The 23,620-nt window shown below is 40.7% G+C and overlaps 1 protein-coding gene across 1 annotated transcript in view; it reads left to right on the top strand.

Annotated features, from left to right (window-relative positions):
* LOC103360916 (NT-3 growth factor receptor) overlaps positions 1–23,620 on the top strand; it is a gene marked incomplete at its 3' end in the record, with an annotated part of 179,647 nt that overhangs the window by 26,229 nt on the left and 129,798 nt on the right. The window contains exons 2-3 of the mRNA XM_008286851.1: positions 16,173–16,247; positions 22,185–22,256. Of these exons, the coding sequence (XP_008285073.1) occupies positions 16,173–16,247; positions 22,185–22,256 (147 nt within the window). The remainder of the gene's footprint in view (positions 1–16,172; positions 16,248–22,184; positions 22,257–23,620) is intronic.

The raw sequence follows: 23,620 nt of genomic DNA, 5'->3' as shown, positions 1-23,620 counted from the left end.
ATCTTATCCCATCCCATCCTATCCTATCTTATTCTGTTCCATCCAATCCGATCTGATCCAGTCCTCGCCAACTCTATCCTATTCGACTGATATTTTGTCCCACAGATGCAAATTCCATCCTTTTTTTTTTTCACCCCCCATCCTATCCACTTCTGTATGTATCCTATATTCTATCCTGTCTTATCTCCTGTCACATCCTATTATTTCTTCCCCTGTCTCATCCTATATCCATTTCTACCGACCGTTAAAAATCCTATCCCATTGTATCCTGTTAATCCAGTCCTGTCTTGGCCTTTTCTTTCCTGTCCTATTTCTTTCTACCTTATCCTATCCTATGAAACATACTTCCTGTCCTGTATGGCGTTCTATCTGGTCCCATATCCTATGCTATACCCTATTCTATTTTATCCTATTCAACCCCACCTTGTTCTATACTATCCTATTCCACATTATAATGTAGTCTGTCCTATCCTTTCCAATGCTGTATCCCATTTCATATGCTGTTGCATGTTATCTCCTGTGCTATCCTTTCCTACATGTCTTGTCCTCTCCGGTCCAGTCCTGCCATATTCTGCTCTATTCTACTTTTCCTCACTGTGCAATATCCAGTCATTGTAAAATAAAAACACAACCATTCTATTCTTTCATAGCTTGGCTATTTAAGGTTGAGTCTAGTGCGTGCAGATGGGAAGTTTAAATAAAATCAGATATACTTTATATCATTCCGGTAATTATGCATGTGTCCAGATGGGATGTAATTTAAGTACACTGCGTATCTCTGTGCTAAAGGTCTGCCACATTTGCATGCAGTATGGCATTTCTGGCAGAAATCCAGCGCTATACGATCACTTATTTGATTAAACATTATCATGCTCAGCAGGACAGTGGAGCTCTAAGAAAAGTTAAGGTATAACTGCTGACAGCAACAGAAAGCCGAATGAATCATGCTAAGGTTTTGTTGGAGTCATGAATAGAAAAATCTGCTCCTGCTTATCTTCTTTATCATGGGCAGTAGGTTTGAACTGGTAAAACCAACCTGCAACTACGATCATTATGATTGTTTTTTATGCTGAAAAATATTATCTATCTTAATTTTTTTTCACGTTTTTCTCGTCTCATTAAGAGCTATGTTAATTTATTAAAGTGCTGCAGTCTTTCAAGTTTCCTTCCTCTGTCTAACAGATGTAAACCTTAAGAGACACTGTGCTGCAGACTTGTTTCATCTATGATTCTCTTTGTTCACACTGGTAACAGACATTCCCTGAAATCGATCTTATTATTTTATTTTGACTCAAGTGTCGATTCAAGTGTTGCAAAAAGCTCTGCTGTGGAATTCCACAAATCAATTTCAAAATTAGATTTCTACTGTTTGAAAATTGAATAAAACAGTTAACAGCAGGAGTTATTTTGTTTATATCTATTGGAAATTTCTGGAAACTTAAATATGCACATCGTTTAGTTTTCTTGTTTTTTTATATTGGGATGAATCTTTGAAAATGTATAAGACAGGATTCAGCCAATCCTGCAGTTTCCCTCAGGTATTTTAACTCACTGTTTGTTCTGTTTTTTTCTTGCAACCTTAATGTTTCTATTCATTCTTACTATTCTCATAAATTCGTGAGACACAGTAAGAAGTTATTTTCAGCAGGAAAGCTTTCATGAATCTGCTACAGTACCTGCTTAGCACCAAGATCTAACCAGCGAGAAGTACAAATAACTGTTTTGAGTGAGATTTCAACAAGAGCTGGTGGAGATGAACCAGAGCTGAAAGTGGAGTAAATGGGACTTAGATTCATCAGGAAACTCCAAAATGACACTAATGCTGCTCTTTATAAAGTAAAACTGATGGGACGTTTTTATGTTTTCAGTTTGTTCTGTTTCCACCAAGTGGCCCCAAAATTACTTCTTCAGGTTCTTTGTTGCCATGAAAACAAATCTGATCGATTCCTCTTAATGTTTCACTTACATTTTTAGAATTTGTCAATGGAGGTGCCTAAAGGCCACTATTGCACTTTGAAAACGGCCTGTTGTTAAGACTGAAGGCGTTTAACGGTGTAATGATAACTGTGATTGGACAGTGTTAATGCACTCTGCTTATTATCCCACGCAGATGGAGGTGTACAGTGTTGAAAGTGACATTCGTTGATGTGCAGATCCATTGCTTTCTGAGCTACCACTCAGTATCTCCAGCGTGGAGCCGAATCCGGAGAGGATCATAGCCTGATGACACTTGGCAAAATGGCACGCTAATTATAGTCATTTTCATTTTGGGCAGAAATGCTTGAGCTTAGTCATGTGCGAAGCGTTGATACCTTTCAGAGCACGGACCAATGCTCCCACGACGTTTAGCCCTGCCAAATCTCTGCTGCGGATTGGCTGAGCCTGTAGCGAGCAGTGACACTCAGAGGCTTAGGGAGTTTCCACCCAGGGCTGGATCGGCAAACCGGTGACACAGAACAGTCTGGGGGCAGCGTTGGGACGCTATCCTGGCTGGGAATATTAGTAGCGTTAAAACACTCTGAGCTGATGGCTCTGGCATGACTTCAGAACGGCGCAGCTCTCACACACAGAAAAAGTGAAGTGAACGGTAAACTGGCCGACAGTTATTTTCACTCCATATAGAGCTACACTTAGAGTTGAGTTTCAGAGGCGGAATAAAAATATTTCAATCTCCAGAGTCTCTGATATTAATGAATAACTATCATTGTTTTACAGTTCATTATTTTCACACAGTAGAGTTAAGATACTGCTGATGCTGATTTCTGAATTCCTCAGTGGTTACATGACCGCATACATATACACACCAAGGGTGCAAAACCTTTTTAAGAAGTTAAACCTCAAACATTTTAAGATGTGTATGATGGTTTAACATCTTGACTTAACATTGTGGAAGAACAGTAAGGATATTACTGGAATCAGGAAGAGAGTATGACCCTCTTCTGATTTTAAAATGATCAAAAAACAGCACAGAAGAAGAGAAGACTAAAAGTGTAAGAGGATTAACAGATGTGGAACTTAAAAAGCTATAGTATTCTCTCGCTAAAAGCAGTCCTCATTATGATTGTTATTGACAGGTGCAAGGTTACGAGTAGTAAAGGCGAGGGAGAATGTGTAGGTAGGCTTGATTTACTAAATGCTATGATCAATACGCCGCATCTACCCACACAGTCTTTATGGTCCAGTTTCAAAGGGAACTATACAGTGTTGTAGCTTAAATGGGAAGATCCGCAGAGACCAGCACTTAGTAGAAGCAACTGTTTGGCTGATCGCGCCATAATTCAGGCCATTCTTCCCCCTAGAGGATCACTCCCTGGAAAACCTCTGATAACTAAAGCAATCAATCGAAATTTCATTCTTGCTATTTTTTCATTTCGCTTTGTATTGAACTGAAGTCCCTTTGTTAGACCTCTCCCTCTGTCTCTCTCACTCTCTCTCTTCGCGTCTCTGTCTTCATTTGTCTTTTCTCATGGATTTTCAGTTGCAGTTGCTGGAAAAAATTGGGCTTTATCCTTACTGCTGAATCCATCGCTTCTATGCAGGGGGAATCATTTTTAATATAACTGTAATTTGGTCAATTTTGCCTGTCACTTTTATATCGGTATCATATTCTCCAGCTCACACTCTCTGCTGTTAATGTAATTGAGACAAATTGTCACAATTTTCCGAGTTTTCATATTTTCCCAGTAAAACGTGCGGCGGGGAAGAGCGCTGGCCCCATTTATTTCCATGATGTTTCTATCTGCCATATGAACACTGAGTCATTTGTTAATTTTAACGTTTATTTATTAACGGGAGAGTCGCTGAGCATGAATACTCATTTTATGTCTTGTGTCCGGCACAGGGATGGAATTAAAGAGGAAAATGAGTTGGAGAGGCCCTTATCTAATCCAAGCTTCCTGTGCACAGCGCCCGATGGTGCTCCTAACAGCTCCTCAGTGTCCATCAGTGTGTGCGACTGTTTATCATATAGTTGTTGTACACACTTTTGTGATTTTGAGGTTTTAAGCCACAAATGTCTCCAGCCATACCCTGAGTCTATTACTGTCCATCACGTTTGGCAACCAGGTGACCTGAGTGCAGACAAAATGGCAAACTTCCAGAAAAAAGTTCCTCCACAGCAGACTTAAAATCACAGTTGGTCTTCTTCATGTCTTTTCCTGCGTGAACATTTGCAGATGTATATATTCAGAGAGTTCAGCAGGACTGTACCTGCTCCAGTTTAGGCACTCTGATTGGCCCTGACAAACTGCTTTGCTTGTCTCTGATTGGATAAACTCAGAGGCCAACAAGCGCCATCTTTTCTTGATGTCCTTCCTTTTCTCTAAAATCCCCATCAACAATGTAAAATTCATCCTATAGGTGAACACAACAAACCTCTCTTCTCCTATGTGCTCATAGACCTACATGCAGTAACTTGTCATTGTTTTGCTGCACTCCTGAGATTACGGCATTGTTCCTGTAAACCCATGTACCCGCACTGAGCTTCTGCAGTGGAAAGTGACCTCATGTTGTCTATCAAAGCATCCAAAGGTATAAAACATATTTGTGTAACTTAAATGAATCCTGAGTTTAACTGAGTTTAAAATAGACGCTGTACAACCTGAATCGTCTGCAGTCTTGGCCACTAAAACGAAGATAATAAACATGATGTGAGGCGGCTAAATTTACTCAGCGTGCCAGTATTCTGTGTCTGCGTGGACGTGCAGACTGAGTGTGGAAAGTAAATCCTGGACATTAAAATGTCTCACAAAGATGAGCAGACGCCTCGTCCTCTCTCGTGATGGTAACGGTGAAGTGATAAAGTCACCTGCAGCTATCGTTTTCCTGCTTGGTGACCTGCAGTCCAACTGACTCGCCCCCTTTCCTAGAACACAAGTACCGCAGCGTGACAGAGCCCCGTAGGTGTAGTTTAGTACGCAGCTAAATTTAGACGCTCATTGCAAACATGATCCAGTTTGTTCAATTACTGAAAGCAGATAATAACCGTTCATTTAGTAGCTCTTTTTTTTCAAATACAGAGTGGATGAAATGTTTGTTCAAAAACTGGATGGATATTCTTTTTATGTTTGACCTTCTCAGACTTTATTACCTTTATTATTTAGATGTTCTTTCTGGTATTTTGCTTTACTTTAGAATGACAAAATATACATTATACACTGTAATATATTGTTTAAATACACATGATTTCAGTTGCTGTAAGGTACAAGGGTTGAGCAATTCATCTAAATATTATCAAATCATATTCTCTACACATACAAGAAGATGCTTGTCAGATACATACCACATTAAAAATCACATAATCATCTCTATTTTTGTTTCAGTACAAAAAATTTAAAGATTCATAATACATTTTTAACTCGTGTTGCAATATCTGTCAAAATGCTCCCAATATGACGTGTACACATGTAAAATCGATCCAGTAAACAACCATAAATTCTATTACAAAGCTTAGATTCTAAATATAAGATATACCTATGTGTTTAACATAGAGGTTATAGTTTGCAGAGGTGATATATTTAACTGTGTTATAATAAGAGATGTTTATTGCTTTATCTGCCTAACATGAGGGGGAATAATATTAGAAACACATTTCACTGTGCTGCATTTCAGCAGCACCCGTAATAAGAAACAAATGGTTCAGCTAAAACCTCCTTTACTTTGTCAACAGAAAACTGAACATTCTAATTTTGCGAGATGTGAAATTTGCGGTCGATCTGTTTTTATTAGATTTTTTGAAACTTAATCGTGTTTGAAGTAATAAGGGGTTTCATTTCTTTACCTGTTTGTACTTCGATATTCATCGATCGCATGTGACTCCAGATTTATTGAAAGATTTCACAGCTCAGCCCGGCGCCTCCGCTGACCCTCGAACTGCCCCGGGCTGTGTGAACACGAAGCAACAGCCCCTCTCTGGAGATATAAAGGTGAAAACAAGTCCCCCTGTACGCTCCAGTTGGCTTTGTATATTAATACTGTTGTTGGAGGCCGTTTCATAATTCAGACTCTGACCAACAGATGGAAGGTGGATATAATTTCATAGGCTCATACATTAGGAAGGAAGCCGGTGCATCTGTCTGCCTGTGCATGTGATTTCATTTGCATAGACGTAACAGGCGTGGGTTTGTCTCAGTGAGCGAAACCGGGGAGATTGTAATACTTGATTCCCATTTACAAGCTTTGAATGCCAAATGTTGCCCATGATTGTTTTAGAGGATGACTTGTTTTTAGCCTCACAGTTCCAGTAAATGTTTCAGGAAATAGCTTCCTTTTTCTTCGGGTTTTTCCATCATCGCTGCTTCCTCCGCGTCCTTTCGGTGTGTTTCTTTACAATGCAGCTCGCAAACACTTATGAGTCAGACATAAAAGAGAAAAAAAAAACAGGTTATCTGATTGATGTTAGGCGTGTGCTTTAATCTAGAGGAGTGCTACTTCACCGCTGCATCCACACTCTGAAGTGTTTGGGCTATAGAATAGTGCTGCTTTGCTTCTATGAAAACAGAGAGGGAGGCAGAATGTAGATCAATATCCCAGGAACACACCAGAGACATTCTATTTTATTAAACATTTTCCCATTAAGGCGGTGGCGCGAGCATTGTAGATCATCCCAACAAAGTCGTAAATCACAGACAGACAGCAGTATTGGAAACAATGGGAAGAATCAGAGGAGATTACCAAGAAACAGAGGCTATTTGGTGTTTGTGCTGTTGGGAGGCTCATGTATCTTGTTTTTATATTATCACACATTTCAGTTGAGAGAATGCTTCAGTCATAGTGTAGCAGCAGAAACCACATTTTTGTACAAACACACCACGACGCACATCTTCACGTTACAGGCATGGGTTTGCAGAGCCCTGCAGCTAAAGAGCTGTTTCTAATCCTATTGATTAACAAAGACTGACTGACATATCTCCCATTGCTGCCCATTAAAAACCTCGCACTGTGACAAACTAACACGTTATTTGTGGTAAAGATAGGAAACACCTTGCCCAAGGTCTCCTGGAATGCTGAAACTCATCAGTAGCAATCCCACTTGGCGATCCCAAAGCAGATTTAAAGCTGGACTTATGAATATTCTTATTTTAACAATGGATTTAATGGTGTGTGTAATTTGAACGGGGACTCGTGTATTGATAGAACTACAAAGACGTATCACCCGGCCTTGCAGTTTCCCACAGCTCTGCAAAGCATTTTAGCATCCTTCAGCTTGTTCTTTTGTTTTTTTTTTTTTTTTACATCCCGCATTTTCAGCCAAACTGCTTCCCATCAATCTCATTTCCAGCATTAAAGCCTTACAAACCTCTGAAAATGATTCCTTCCGAGCATCAAACAGCAGACAGACGAAGTTAGCGACTAGCTGGTGAACATACTGGAACATTTAGTTGCTGTAGATCCAGATATTTCCCTCAGGAATTGGTGGAGACCAAAACAAAGGAGACAGATTAAAGGAGAGTAAGTGAATACTAATGTAGCTCCCTGTCTGCTGGATATGTAAATAGGTAACTGTTTAGGCAGCATGTTAGCTTTATCAGCTTGATATATGCATATATCAGTGTTGTTTGTACAGCGTGTTCTGCTGCCCCCAAGTAAAGTTGTGCAATTAATCTATTTCGAATCAAAATTGCAATTGAAAACAAGGCAATGAGCAAATTGCAAAAGGACTTACAAAGTGTGACTATTAAAATGGGAAATGAATAATAAGGCCGATGCTGTAATTCAATTTCATTTCATTTGAGCAGAATGAAACTTTCAGGACCTGTTTGCGCTGCCTGTTGATCAGTGTACATCGTTCAGGCTGCTCACTAGTTAGATTGATGTATTCCCGGTCTTATTATTTGATAGTAACACCTGTAGTGTGTCTGACCCAGAGGTTAAACTGTCGGGTTAATGGTTTTACATCATCCCTCTGTGACAGTCAAAGTTTTGATGGTATCTCATGTTAGTACAGTCACATTTTTGAAATCTATGACACACTGAATACTCAATGGAAGTGTGACTGGTATTTTTTTAATGAATCAAGTTGAGGTATACTGTTGCCTCGCAGCAAGAAGGTCGTCGGTTCACGTCCCGGTGGGGGCACCGGAATCTTTCTGCGTGGAGTTTGCATGTTCTCCTCGTGCAGCGTGGGTTCTCTCTGGGTTCTCTGGCTTCCTCCCACACAGTCCAAAAAACATGTTGAGGTTAATTGTTGATTCTAAATTGTCTGTAGGTGTGAATGTGAGTGTGCTTGGTTGTCTGTCTTTAAGTGTAGCCCTGTGATAGACTGATGACCTGTCCAGGGTGTCCCCTACCTTCACCCTAAGTCAGCTGGAATAGGCTTCAGCCCCCCATGACCCTAGTGAGGATTAAGCGGTGTATAGATAATGGATGGGAAGTTGAGGTATCTGTCATAAAATTACATATTTTCCCCAAATCATGGTGGCTAAAAAAAACCCCAAACAAACAAAAAAAACCCTGATATTTTTACTGCTTCAAATAGGCACCCCCATGTGTTGATATCTGTAGAATACCTTTCAGAATATTTAAAATGTTTGGTTCTCTTAGAACAGACTCTGGTGTGTTTGCTTCATTAGTTTGCTTAGTTTGAGCTGATGATAAAGCTGACATCTAACCAAGCAAGTGGACTCCGATGTGGTTCATTTGTGGACCACATCATTTTCTCATGCTAAATCTGTGATTTAAAAATAAAATAAATTCAAGAGCTAAACTATTTCTAAACTCTATTTTGCCATTTGTGAACATTTCAGGAAAGAGGCTGATCAATCAGACAGTTGAAAGCAGTTTAATGAAACTTGTCAGTTTATTTAGTCTGTTAAAAGGAAACAGCACTTTCACAGTCATCATCTTAGAATATCAGTGCATAACACACCTCGTTTTCTTTGTTTCTCTAGCAGCTTGCTCCTATATCAGTTCCAAGAAATTTGAGTTTGTATGTTGAACCCCACTGACACAGAAAAAATAGTCAAAACCCGAAAGTGTACATCAACAGAATTAAGCCAAATGAAAGGCTACCCTTTGTTAAAAAAAATAAACGTCCCCAAACATTATCATCACTCAAAAGTTGTTACGCACTTAAAAATCTGTGTATCCTTGTTCTTAATTCCTCAAAGGCAAAGTAATTACAGCTGAGATTAGGTCTCAATAGTTTTGTCATTAATAACCTTCCATACATCAATAGCAGCTGCTAAAGGAGAACAGAGAGTTCTTGTTTTCATCTAAACAGAGTTTGTGATGTTCAAATTAGCAACCCCCTCTTCTTTCAGTTTGGGCCTCTGTAGTGTAATTTGTTGTGTTTACCTATTAAGAAATGAAAAACAGTTTTTTTTCCTTGGTTGTTTTTCTCTGGGTTTCACAGAAGCTCAGGACAAGATAGCAGGTAGGGGTTCAGTGCGTAGCCCAGGGCCACTTCAGCACAACAGATGGCTGTTGCTGAGATCGAATCTGTTACTGTTTGGTTCCAGGGTGTTCTCCTCAAGCACCAAACCACCCTGCCACCCAGTTCAGATTGTACTTTGTTGGAGGCCATTTTCTAAAGCAGATGGAAGGTGGCTGTAATTTCAGAGGCTTGTATGCTTGAGAGCAAACTGGTGGATCTGCCAGTACAGTTTGTTCTGATACTATCCTGCTCATTTCCTTCGTACAAAGCGCTTATTAATCCGGTCATGTCATGTCAAATTTATTTTGGAAGCACTTTCAGAAAACAGGATCTTGGAAATACTGTACAGAGAACAAATAATTTAAAGACAGATAAGAGAGAGGAGACAGATATAAGCAAACAGACTTTAATTCTAATCGTGTTGTCAAGAAAAAGATTCCTTTTGCTCCCATCGTCTTTCTTGTGTATAATATTCATTTTGACAAAGTAGCGATTTAAATGATTGCACTGTCTCACTCATTGTAAGTCAGGATGAGAGTGCCTACTCGAATGCCTGAAATGTAAAACATTAGCATCTCCAGTACTTTTCGAATTATGTTGATTTTATTTTGGCACCATTTTCTTCTTTCATCCTCCGAGGATGTGGGAATAACAGGAGTGAGATTGAATGCTCCTGTATCTTCACAGCATCTTTGTTATTCATATCCATCTTTTCACAGCAGTCTAATCCACATGCATATTCAGTGTGCCGCGGACAATCAGAGGTTCTGAGCAGACAACGTGCTCAGGTCCGCAGGGAGGTGCTGCTCGCTTCCTCTGCGCTGTTTGTTGACAGCAGCTTGATGAAAATGTAGAGAGTGCAAAAATTATATCACGGAGCATAAAGTCGTGTTGCAGATGAAAACATTCGGTGCTCGCATAGATTCTATTTTCTCTTTCATATCACGTCAGTATTTTACGATATTATATTGCTTAAATTATGTCTGTTTGATGCAAGCTGGTTATATTATGTATTTAATCACTGCAGATGTCAAATTCCTCTTCTGCAGACTTTCCCAGTGAGTACAGAAATATTCTAAAACTGTCAGACTGTTTCAGTGCATCAAATTAGCTTGAACAAGTGTAATAAATACAGCTGCTAGGATCCTATAGACGGTTCAGGTCTGCATGTTGGAGCTTTCAGTAGCAGTGTTTTTGTTGTATTTTACAACCTTCCATGCAGCTTTCGTCAAACAGGCTTGAATGGTCGCATATTGTGCCCCTTTTTTAGCAAATTAGTGGAAGTGCCACATATTCACAGTCTTTCAGTTTTTCAGTTCCACAGAGATGGCTGACGTCACCATGACTATATTACCCCGAGTTTTAGCCCCGTGTTCAACGGGTTGTATCAGTGTCTGTAGCTGAGCTGCTGTTGTCCTCGTCCCCTTCAGGAAAAAAGACTCTCTGTGCCTGTGATTGATAGTATGAAGTAAAACAGCTGAGAGCAACTTACACAGGCATGAACCAGTGCGTGAGAGCAGGACTTTCTGTTACTTCTAACTTTTTTATCCATGATGTTTTTACACGGGGCTGCAGGGTGGTGCAGTTGGTAGCACTGTTGCCTCGCAGCAAGAAGGTTGCCGGTTCGTGTCCCGGTGGGGGCACCGGAATCTTTCTGTGTGGAGTTTGCATGTTCTCCCCGTGCAGCGTGGGTTCTCTCTGGGTTCTCTGGCTTCCTCCCACACGATCCAAAAACATGTTGAGGTTAATTGGTGATTCTAAATTATCCGTAGGTGTGAATGTGAGTGTGCTTGGTTGTCTGTCTCTAAGTGTAGCCCTGTGATAGACTGGTGACCTGTCCAGGGTGTCCCCTGCCTTCACCCTACGTCGGATAGACTCCAGCCCCCCATGACCCTAGTGAGGATTAAGTGGTTTATAGATAATGGATGGATGGATGTTTTTACACAAAAATAAGGCCGAATTCATAGAGTTTGTCTGACAATGTTACAGCTGTAAATCAGCATTTTTGCTGCAGTCTGGAAATTTGGCTTCGGAGTGACCGCTGGCTAATGTGTTGTCCACAATGCAGCAAACTATGTAAATGAGACCAGCTTTATTAGGAATTTGGCTGTATTAAAATGCACTACATGTGAGCACAGAGAGCAGGAGGGAAGATGTAAAAACCAGCAGAGTTTAGGTTGCAATGAAGCACAACAGTAACCCACCCAGTCCCTGTTTATTAGTTTCAAATGTGCTTAAAGTTGCCACCGTTTTAGATTGACAGCTGCACAGTTTTTACAGCTGGGAGAGTATCTAGTTGGAAAAGATGGAGAAAATGGATTTTCCCCATACAGGGCCTTTAAAGCTAGTTCATCAGTCGGTAAGATGAGTTAGCTCAAGTAGAAAAAGTAGTGGCATTAAACAGTGGTCCTGCAGGGTGCCAGGTGCCAAGAGTTTTCATCATCTCTATCTTTTCTTTTTTTTGCCTAAGCCAACAATATTGTCTTTCATCCACTAAACTTTCTAAATAAACTCTTCACTAAATCTTTATAGCTATTTAATCAGAGTTATTTTTTATTTTTTTCATTCCAAGTTTTTATTAAAATTATTGACTTTTGAATGTTATTGGCTGTATTCTCTGACACTCCTCAGAAGTGATTACATTGAAACTAAAAATGAGAAAGTTTGAGGGTTTAGCTGCATTTAAAGACACAAAAGGCTGTAATAAGATGATGAATAGTTAAGATTTTGCACTGTTTCTAAGTCTAAGTGTTGCAGATAAATGATCTTGCACAAAAGGGTGGATTTCCTTGAGTTGTCTCTTTCCACTGAGACACATCATACCCAAGTGGATTTGATTGACTCATCAGAGGCTTGTTCAACTAAATAATCCTGCAGCCGTTGTTTACCTGTTATAGGACTGTGCGTCAAGTTTCCTGCAGAATGTTAGTAGCATAGTAATTGTGGGAAACAATCAGGCATCAGAACTAAGTGACAGCGTGGAGTTATTATTCCAACCAAAAAAGGGCCTTCTCAGCATCAAATAATGGCTAGACTAAAGGTTTCCTCTCAAAAACTGGAACTTTTCTTCACTGTGAAAAACAAAAGAACTTCGTCACAGATACAGAAATTGCTAAATAAAGAATTCAAGACTCAATCAGCAGAAGTCCTGTCAAAAGAAGCCTGTGTAGTAATGATCTCAGAGGACATAAAGCATGTCTGAAACACTTCTCAGGAGGGGAAACGAGGTCAAACTCTTGGGGTAACAAGCAAAAGAAACCCTCTATGTACTGATAAATCTCAGTTCATGTATGTAAGGAGATGACGAGGAGAGAGGATGATACTGCAGTGGATTGACAATGGAACAACACCTGCAACAAATCAGCTCCACATTGAGCAAGTAGAATTTTTCCGAAACATGCTCTACTTTCTATGTGAAGACGGATTTATACTGAAGTAGAAAAATGAACCAAAACGCATCTTAAAGACCGAAGAAGACCGAGAAAGTCTGCCTGTCGTGGACTTTCGTCTACACTCACCTGATCTCAACCCCACTGGACATTTACGGAGGCTGAGAAAGCCAAACATTCCTGTTATGATGAGAAGCTCTTTGAAACACGACTTATTCTGTTTGAACAAATGTGCGGAATCCATCCTGCCCGACTGCTGCTGTCATCTAAGCAAAAGAGGGGTAAACAAAAGCCAAAATGAGATTCATGTTCAACGATTCCAACTGTTCAGCTAATTTTACTGGCTGTATTTGAAAATGTTGCATTGAGGCTGTTTTTGCATTGAGTAGACGTACAGTTCATCTAAAACAATTGGGCTCATAAACAACGACGAAATGATTAAACATTCAAATCATAACCTGAATTATTAATAATGAATTTGCCCGTAGAACATCAGCAGATATGCAAATTACATTATTATTACATTTTAAAAACAAAAAACATGTTGAAATATGCTTTATGCGCTCTCAGTTTCTACAAAACAACTGAGCATAGTTCGTCTTCTAAGGGGGCCCCAACCTTCTAGCACATGAGGGCCCATGTGTGGACTCACCGTCCTCTGAGCCTGCCCTCTCTGTCTGTCTCTGGGGCGACACAGCGGTACTGTGGACGAGCAAAGCCTCCCGAGGGGAATCCGTCTTTTCTGCTTGCAGGTCACATTAATGACTCAGCTCCCTGCCTTCAGAATCAGATGCCCCCAGTTCAGCTCTAATCTCAACATCAGCAGCGTGACTCTGTCGGTGTGAAGCAGTTAGAGCTGCCACATGGTTTCGTTTCATTTGCTCTCACAGTGGTCAGCTTTTAGTGCCTCCGCAGTGATAGTGTGAATGTTTGTATGATTGTATCTGTGAATAAGTGACTTGTCTACAGCACGAGCAGGCCTATGTAGTGCTGCTAACATACGCCGGGTTTATTAGCACCCCGAACGGCACCCAAATCCCATTATTTCAGGCTATTGATGTTTTCGCCTTTGTTCTTATAGCTCAGCTCCCCATTTACACTGGAACACTCCTGCATGATATCTAACAAGCTAACTGTAATGCATTCAGGTATTTGAAACAGATTGAAATCTAGCCAGGTGTTGAAAAAGGGCGATTGGATCTGGATTCTATACGCGTATGTACACATCAGTAAGTGGTATGTGTAAGTGCCTTTATTAATAAAGTGAAACTGGCCATCGTTCTCCTTGTCTCGTTAAAGTGACAGGAGAAAGTGGCTCCAGTATTTTCAACACACACTGTGCACGCTGAATGAAGGTGCTTCCAAGCCCTTTGATTATTTCCTGATCCTTGATAGGTGTGACTACAGAATGATCTGTGTGAGTGAGAAAGCAGCATGAAAAAGAAGATCATAGTACATAGAATCAATTCATCCACATGGTGATGTTAGTTTATGAATGGCAGAGCTATTATTGTCATGGATTTATTAAAGAGAACTGGATTCTTTGTCTGAAGATGGCACCCAAGTTATGCTTCAGAAACAGCCTTTTGCTATGTTTCAACATACTTCTTGCAGTTTTAGACCAGCGGAGTATTCAAACCTGCATTCTTTCTAACAGCCAGCAGGGGGCTACACTTCTGGTTGCAAGAGGAAGTGTGAGCGTTCAGAAGTCTTTGAGAAAAGGACATTACTTCTTCCTTGATCTATTACCTCAGTTAACAGTTTCTTTATGAGTTCATGGGCTCAATTGCTAGTTTCAAGACTTTTTCGATACAGCAGGATGTTTGTAAATTATGCTCTGGTTTACAGTATTAAAAAAAAGATGATAAAAAAATATATGTATTGGTGTGGGGTTTCCTTGTGATTGACAAGTTGCTACCATATTGCTGTGCGTAGTGTTTACCACTATGTTTATTTCCAAAGGCCAGCATGACAAGTTGCATTATTACCACCTCGTGCCACAGAGCTGACCATGAGGACCATTCAGACACTGATATTTTTTTTCTTTGAATGTGAGACACTTGAAATGACAAATGTGAATGGGTGCAAAATGACACCAGTGTTGTTTCCTGGAAACCAGCAGAACAGGTGATGTTGATGACACAAACAAATGGGGGCCAGTACATCAGTACACCGGTGTGAAAGCAGACGTGTTTGATCTCAAGTGAAGACACTACATGGAAAAGCTTTGCAGCTCACCTGCACGAATCCAGTTTTGTTTGCATTGATTGCCTCAGCTCACATTACCGACAGAATTACTGGTATTTAATCGTAATGCTTAAACTCATTTACCGGAAAAACATCCAGAAATTGCGTCAGTCGTGTTCTCGTACTGCTAACTGCTCCCACCTGGCAGCCTTCATAAAATAACTGGCAGCCCAGTAGCCAGCAATAAAGTCGTACGCTGTGGGGTTTCTGACAGTGCTGGTTACATTTGGCAGACCTGTTTCCTCATCGCCACAAAAAGCAGGTGATGCGCCCCCGAGCGCAGGGCTCAAATAAACAGAAAGTCTCAGATGCTGCCTTATCATTGTACATCAGCTGCACAAGTTTTCCCAAAACCAATATCATGAATGTTATTTTCCTGCTGTTGTCATAAAATACAAGCTGCTATCTGATCACAGAACCGAGAATGCAAAAAATCTAAGGCTTGGCTTGCGGATTGGGATGTGTTTCCCTGTGCAGGTATATAGGTCAGGATAGCTTCCATCCTGCCATGGAGAACACCGCTATGTGTGTCTCACTGATTGTTTGGTAGCATTGATTTGAAATTTGACATTTAGGACAAAGTTCCCATGAGCCTCTAATCATATTTTCCCTTCTCCAAAACAAAGTAATAAAGCCTTTGCCATGTCCTCTGCTACGTCTCCTCATTTCCCCTACTTAATTGAAACCCCTGTGCCCGATGTGCGTTGCCTATTTCATTTCCAAACCATCAAACAAACAAATCATTTATAAATGCTCGTTTTCCTGAAGCTAATTTAAAGGCCCCAGCTTCACTTCTTTTATCCCGCCGCATAGAAAGAGTTTTCCCTGGGAGTCTGATAGTATTAGCAGAAGTAAAGTCATCTGCAGTGTTTATTTGCTCTGTCCCCCTCACACTTCCCCTCACATAGATTAAGCTTCAGAAGCTGCCTCTTGGCAATTAAATCTATCAGAGGGCAGCAGAGAGCGCTCTGTCAGAACTGTTCCAATAATTGCAGTTTAAATGAATATGGATTCAAAAACTTTTGACAACACACAGCCAGTTAATTTGCAACTTGGGACTTAAAAAAAAGAGGTTTCTCCTGTCATGTCTCCTGGTTTGTTTTCCTTTCTCCTCGGATGAACAAGAATGTCTCATTTGCTATTCTCTTTCTTTCTGTTTGCAGACACATAGAGAACTGGACAGGATTGCAGACTCTGAGAGACGTCGATATGGAGCTCTACACTGGACTACAGAGACTGTGAGTGTTGCTGCTGCTGTTATCTGGCGGGGGGAATGGGGGACGACACTTCACTCGCTGCGTTTCAGTCCCGCTGTGTTGCAGATCTGGAAAAGGACAGCAGTACCGCTGTTAATCAGGTTGCCTGCCTGCTTACTGCACAGAGGCCAATGGTTTTTGTCCTAGAGATAAGAGCGGTAATTCACCTCCGAACACAAGTTAGCAGCATCTGGATTTAATGTCCCACACTCCTCTGAGGGCGAGTTAGTCGGGCTGTGCGAAGCGAAGAGAGAGTGAAGGGTGTGATTCTGATCCTAACACAAGCTGATGTTTAAACAAGCTTTTAATTCTCGACAGTCACACGCTGGTGGAACATCCCCTTTGCTTTGCTTAGCCACTGATCAAATAATGCTAAAAAGCAGCAGGGAAAATTGAATTAGGGGTCCCTGCTGTAGCGTTGTAATTTTTTTTTTTTTTATTCTCATGTCTTCACTTCTTAAAGCAATGTTATGCTCTTTTGCTGCTTTGCAACCATGCACTGCGAGGCCACATCCTTTACATTTCCCTCGCCCCTTCCACTCCCTTCTCTGCCGCCGCCTGCCGACCTCCTCTTCCTCTTAACTTTCTTTACCCCCCCCAGTCTCCGCAGAGAACCGTATTCTCCCTTGCCCTCCAAAGTCAGAGCTGGCCTCTCCCCTGATCCCCTTGATCCCTCATCAGGGAGGCCAAGTGCAATATCTCCACCACTAAATTAGCATTTTTCTCATTACCACTGCCTCTCTCCTGCTGCCTTGTCTGGGGACACACGCTCCTCCCCGACTGGAGTGGAGCCTTCGCAGGGGCTGTTGTGATGCTGCCTTGAGGGGCTGTTAACAGTGTTGGAGGGAGCAGTGAGGGGAAAAAAAAAAGTTACTCTAGGATATCTTCCATCACCTCATTTTACATTTGACCTCATCATCACCATCTTTATTTGAATAAAATGAAAAAAAAAAAAAGTGCAATGATTAATTAAAATACACTGACTTATTAAACATGTTATATAACTGTACCTCTGCAGAATAACAAGCTGATTGTATTCCTCGCCACTGCTACATTCTGTAAGGAACACAACACATTATCCCCACATTTCTCCAAATACAATATTATTACTAATGGTTCGATGCTCATATTTTCAAGTTCACTTCTCATTTATGAAAGATCATGCAAACCTTTGCAGTTGAAATGCTAACATTAGAGTGCTGAGAGCAGCTCTGCAGCCTAATGTTTAGACTGCACAGCTGTCCTTAGCAATCTGACGGAAGCAGATTTGTTCTAGCATAAGTGTACAGCAGTGTCATGCAATCGACTTAATTCACTTTATAATTATACTACCTTATAATTTATGTTGGATAATTTTAGTAACTTCTTAAAAGAACTGATGTACAACATAGCCTTGAGGAAATATTATTTTAGTGTTAATAGTACTTTTGTTTGGGAATACTTTGAACCATAGGTGGATACACATTTGGATTGCATCTTAACATACATACACACAAGGTGAGTGACAAAAATGAGGAAAAAACCAACATAGTGTCTTAGTAAGGACCAGAACAGCTTCAGTACTCCTTAGCATGAATTCTTTAATCTTCTTGAACTCTACAAGAGGGATAAACACCATTCTTTTAAAATATATTCCCTCATCTGGTGTTTAGATGATGGCGGTGGCTGTCTAATACGTTGGTTCAAAATCTAAATCCAAAATGTAAAATAGGTGTTCAGTTGGGTCGAGATCTGGTGACTAAAAAGGCCACAGCATATGATTGACATCATTTTCATATTCATTAAGCCATTCAGTGACCCCTGATGCCCTATGAATGGGAGCAATATGAAGCTGGAAGAGACCACTGCTTCAGGATAGAAGTGATTCATCACTGGATTACTTAGATCACTCAAACATTTTATATTGATTTTCAGTAACTCTTCCCTCTTAGGGGGCAAATTGACAAACCACAGCAACAACATGCCTCCCACACCATAACAGAGCTAACACATCCACTTGCTGTAGATATTTGTCACCCATCTGTATTTGTGGAATATAACCGCATATCCCTGTTGTTTTGGTGCACCGTACTGGTCAAATTTTTAGACATACCTCATCACACCTAGATCTTCATTATTTTAATTTAGTTTTTGTTTTTTTGCATTTCTGAAGACATCAAAAGTAGGAAATAGCACATTTTGATTTATGTGTTCAGAAGAAATATGTTTTACATTTCAGATTCTTTGAAGCTTCCACAATTTGTTTTGATGACAGCTTTACAAGCTCATCACCTTCTCCAGCCAGCTTCATGAGGTTGTCACATGAAGCTTTTCCAACAGTCTTCAAGGAGTTCCCAAATATGCACAACACTTTTTGACAGCTTTCCCTTCACTGTGTGGTTAAACTTATGTGAAAACCATCTTCGTCGAGTTTAGGTTGGTGACTGTGGAGGTCAGGATATCTGATGCAGCACTCCATCACTCTTACCCCTTTTCCACCAAACTGGTTCCAGTGCTAGTTCTGTGCTAGTGCCTGACTTGGCACCAGTTCTTTGTGTTTCCACCGCCTAAGCACTGGCTCCAGGCTCTCAAAACTGGTACTTAGCAAGCACCACTTCTTTGCTGGGCCAGAGCTAAGCACAGAGTATGTCAGGGGCTGGGGGCGAGACTATCGTGAGACCAATGAATGGGACACATGAGTGATGATTTATGTAGTTCTTCGCCAGGACGTCTCTGGTCCGAACACAGATGTATTGGACTGAGTCCAGGGGGATACAGAAGTTTTGCACAAACTGTTGCGTGCTGAAATCCTGTGTCCCACCAGCGGCACCACAGTGGTAGAAAACATTACCTTTATAACTTCTGTATTTACACTTAGGAATGCGGTCTTCTCATGAAAAACGGAGTGCACCTACGTGCACCGCAGTCACCAGCAGCAGCTACTGCAGCCTGCTATGTGGGGCATTTGGGGAACATTGTCAATTGTAGAGTCTATAGATAAGAAAAGGTTCGGCAAGTCAGATGTTTTGCCTGTGACAAGGTGGGAAGTGCGGACAACTGAGACAGTTTGTCGCGCCGGTACAAAAGTTAGTTTGGGGTCCTCTGTGGACTTTCGTGTGGTGCGAGCGTTGTTCGGTAAACGGCTACATATGCAGAGACGTATGGCGTGGCTCTAACTTGGCTCCTTGCCGATGGAAAAGCAATCAGTTCTTAGGAGGTGCCAGATTGGATTCAACTAAGCACTGGCCCGAGCACCAGCATGGAACTGGCACCTTGTTCTTCTTGGTGGAAAAGGGGTATCTGACTTTTGGTCATACAGCCTTTACAGACCCTGGAGGTGTGTTTCGGTCTTTGCACTGTTGAAAAACCAGTGATGGTCCCACTAAGTACAAACCAGATGGGATGGTGTGTTGCTGCACGCTGCTGGGTAGCCATGTTGGTTACCACCATCACAGCCTCGTGCAGATACCATCCGTTCAACTTCTGTGCATCTCAGAAAAACAGGAGCTGCAACCAGAAATCTCAAATTTGATCTCATTAAACCAAAGTCCAGAATTCACCTGGCCTTATGTGTGTTCTCTGTGTTTCTTGGCCCAAGTGGTTATCGCCTTCTTCCATCATGAAGGCCTGGTTCACACAGTCTCCTTCAATATCGGATGCTGTGATGTGTCTGCTAGCTGAACTCTGAAAAGCACTAAAGTGGGAACTAATCTGATGTGCTGCTGATTGTCAATTTTGAGGCTGGTAACCCTAATGAACTTCTCCTGCTTTTTACAACTGCACTTAAAGAAAGTCAAGGTCCTTGAAATTTTTCAGACTGGCTGACCTTGACGTAATGATGGACTGTTGTTTCAGAAGTGAAATGAAAAGAACAAGAAATTGCACCCATTTACTTTTGACAGAACTCACATGTTAACTCAAAATCCAAGTAGTAACCTCATGAAACCGTTTATAATATAACACCGCAATGCGTGGTAACTTTGAGGAATCTAAAAACCTTCATACATTTTTTTTCCTAACAACATAATTCAGGTTTGTTCTGTATTGTTCCATGAAGTACAATACAGAAAAATAAAGAAATATCTTTGAATTGATAAGTTCGGACTGCTATTGTACAAATGTCTTTGCTGACTTTTGCACCTTTCTTTTTACATTGTTGCAATTTGACAATTGAGGCCTCTTCATGTTTAGGATGATTTCTATCTTGTCGTTTGTATAGATCTTTCTTCTTTTTTCTCTCTTCTTTTTAAGGAAAAAAATATTTAAAGAAGAAATCAAATAGAAAGAGTTGGAAAGCATCTTTCAAGTATAAGATGTTTTGGTCAAGTGCCTTTGCCTTTCATTTATTTCTTTGTGTGGTTAGGAAACAGAAATGATTCCTGTTCTGTAACTACTGCTTCAGTCCAGTGTGTCTTGGTTTGGCTTCCAAAACTTTAAAACTTGTTTAAGACCTCACAATAAATGCAGCACACATTAAATCACTGCTGTTTACAGATATAATTGTGTTCAGTATAACTCACATTATTGTTGTCATTACTGCTGGGAGGATAATAACCAAAGCTCCACAGTCATCTGTGTGCATTGTTGTGCTTATTTCAAGGGAGAGAAATTAGAAGAAAATTACTTCTGTTCATTTTTTTTTCTGGGGAATCCATTATAAGGTTTCTAAGGAACCCCAAAAAACTCTCTCAAGGACCCTTAGAGGTCCGAGAGCCCCACTTTGGGATCTTGTGGGTGATGAAACGTGGCATCCCAGTCAAACACCACAGCGGCATGATCAGACTTCTGGAAGGTAATTGGCACCAACAGCTGGGTATAATCAGCTCGCTGCATTATGAGGCGCTCACTGATGATGTCAATGACTTCTTTGGAAAGAGACATCTGTGATTACAAGATTAGAAGTCATTACCATTGTAGCCCAGAATAGTGGTTCCCAAACTGGGGCGCTGGGAATTCCAGGGGTCCTTGAGAGGATTTTATTGGGTCCCCAGCAAATTGAGGATTGCTTTAATTTCACAGTTGTTTCGCTGCATGAAAGCTGACACAATGAGGGAATGCATGCTGTAATCAGGGGTTTCTCTCCTTTTACAGTAAAGACACACAAGTTCACAAATCTTTCATCAAATAGTGCTTCTTACTGAATGTGAATGTGGCTGTCACCTCTGCAGGGTGTGCTTACTGTAGAATAGTGTGGCCAAAAAGGTCAAGGAAGGTGGTAGGCAGGCAGACTCAGCAGACTTCTTGTGTACAAAAAGGTGAATGTGCTGGGCCAGCCCTCTCCCATACACCGGTCCTGCATGGTGTGTCAGAATAAAGGAACAAACAATTCAATCACATTTAATCTGTAACTTTAAAAATGATAACTGAAAGTAACATTTTAGCGCAAACAAATGTGGGATGCTATGCGCTACAATGGTACGACTAAAGTGGTGAGGAGAAATGAGAGGTCTCACCCATGTTGTCACACATAGTCTCACAGGTAAAAGGTAAACCAGAAAGAACTGCAAAATACAAACTATTCTTGTTCCACCGCACTGCTGCAGCAGATAAAAACCTGAAAAATGTCTTGAAATAGACAAAGTGTACTGCGTAATTAGTTTTTTCACAACAAGACCACCGTATTGTTTTGCTCCAATGACAAAACATTTTTAAACTAAAAAACGATAGAAAATGAAGCAAAGCTTCTGAAGCATCTAAACACACCAAAATAAGGAGAAAAAATCTAAACGAATAGTCGAGATGCAGGCACCATTAAATGGACCAAGAAAAGGAAGTTAAAAAAGAAAGAAAAATTCAAAATGGCCTTGATGCATACACACGATCACCACAGTATGACGCTGTGTGAATGTGCTTGCTCGTGACTGCACTGGTAAGAAAAGATGTGTCTTTATTTTGGTGATTTCTGCACAGATTCATGTGTTTTCTATTTTTTCTTCGCAGAACTATCATGAATTGTAACCTGAAGGTGATCCAGGCTCGAGCGTTTGCTCAGAACCCACACCTACGCTACATGTGAGTAAATACTCCATCTTTGAAACCATGTTTCCCGTGCCTTCAAAAGATTTATTATGATCTGTGATGCTTGACAGCTTGTAGTGTATGGCTGTAGATGAGTTAGCGTTGAACAGAAGATGATGCAGTTGATAGAGACTGGCTTCGGGAAAATTGTGGCACTGCCATTACTGTCGCAACAGCCGCACATCTTAAATGAGACATCCATTATTTGCCTTGGATAATTGGATTCCTATCTGCCCCGGTTTCTTTGTGCTTCGGCAGAGCAACATGCTGAAGACGCAGTTCCATTTAGTCTGCACTCGCCAAATGGACAATTTGTCCAGGAGGCCGAGCATCAGAGAGCTGGGTGAAGAGCAAAGTAATTTCTTTAACAAAGGCTGATGTGTCACCGTATGACAGCCTGTTATTCCCCAATTTTCCAGGAGTAAACACGTTGAGGAACTCAGTCACAGTCTTTTACCTGAACACACTACCATTTGCAATTTCCAGTTGTCGACTGAGTGGCAGCTTGGTCTCTCTTTTACTCCTGCAGATGACTGCTGTTAGACTTAAATCTGTATGGGTGTGAATCTGTGTGTGTGGCAGAGAAAAGTAGCAGTTTATAATGTGGATGCTGAAAATGTAGTATTTTTCATTGAAGAGTTTATTCTTGCCCACAACTGAGGCAGAAAACACCAGCCCCTGGGACCACACACTTTAGTGCGTTTAATGTGTGGACGTTTTCAGAAAAAGTCGGTATTGTTTGTCTCTTTATCTAGTTAGGTGATTGGTAGAGCTAATCAAGCTTATCAACATTTAATGAAACTTATTTAACTCCTGCCTTCACTAATTTTCTCACCAGAAGATGGATTTGCTAACTCACGTCTGAAAACAAATAAATGATTGTAACCTTCTCACCTCTTCCTGCCTTCCTTTAACTAACTATAATTGGTGTGCAGTGGTAGGGGAGTTAAGGAGATGGGAAAGATGTGAAGCACATAAAATGAGATCAGGAAAATTTATGTGGATGTTATATATATATACACATACAGATAATGCATGAATGCAGCAGGACAAGAATTACAAAAGTTCAATAAGGCTAAAAAAAAAAATGCAAATATAATAAAGGTGCCCCTGAAATGAGTATACCAAGCATGATAAATTTATATGTGGATATGTATATATGTGACATAATGGATTTACATATGAATATGTACACATATGACTCGATGAATTTACATATGTACACGTGTTTCATGGAGGTCAATGTACCCACATGTATCCACATTTTTGTATACATATAAAACAGAATATATATGTCTACACACACACACACACACACACACACAAGTAGAACAGGTTGATCAAATGAGTTGCAGTCT

The sequence above is a fragment of the Stegastes partitus genome, unplaced genomic scaffold, assembly GCF_000690725.1.
Source record: "Stegastes partitus isolate 25-593 unplaced genomic scaffold, Stegastes_partitus-1.0.2 Scaffold473, whole genome shotgun sequence".
NCBI classification, from domain to species: Eukaryota; Metazoa; Chordata; class Actinopteri; family Pomacentridae; genus Stegastes; species Stegastes partitus.
The sequence above is the reverse complement of the archived record's forward strand: the minus strand, read 5'-3'. Positions and strand labels throughout refer to the sequence as shown.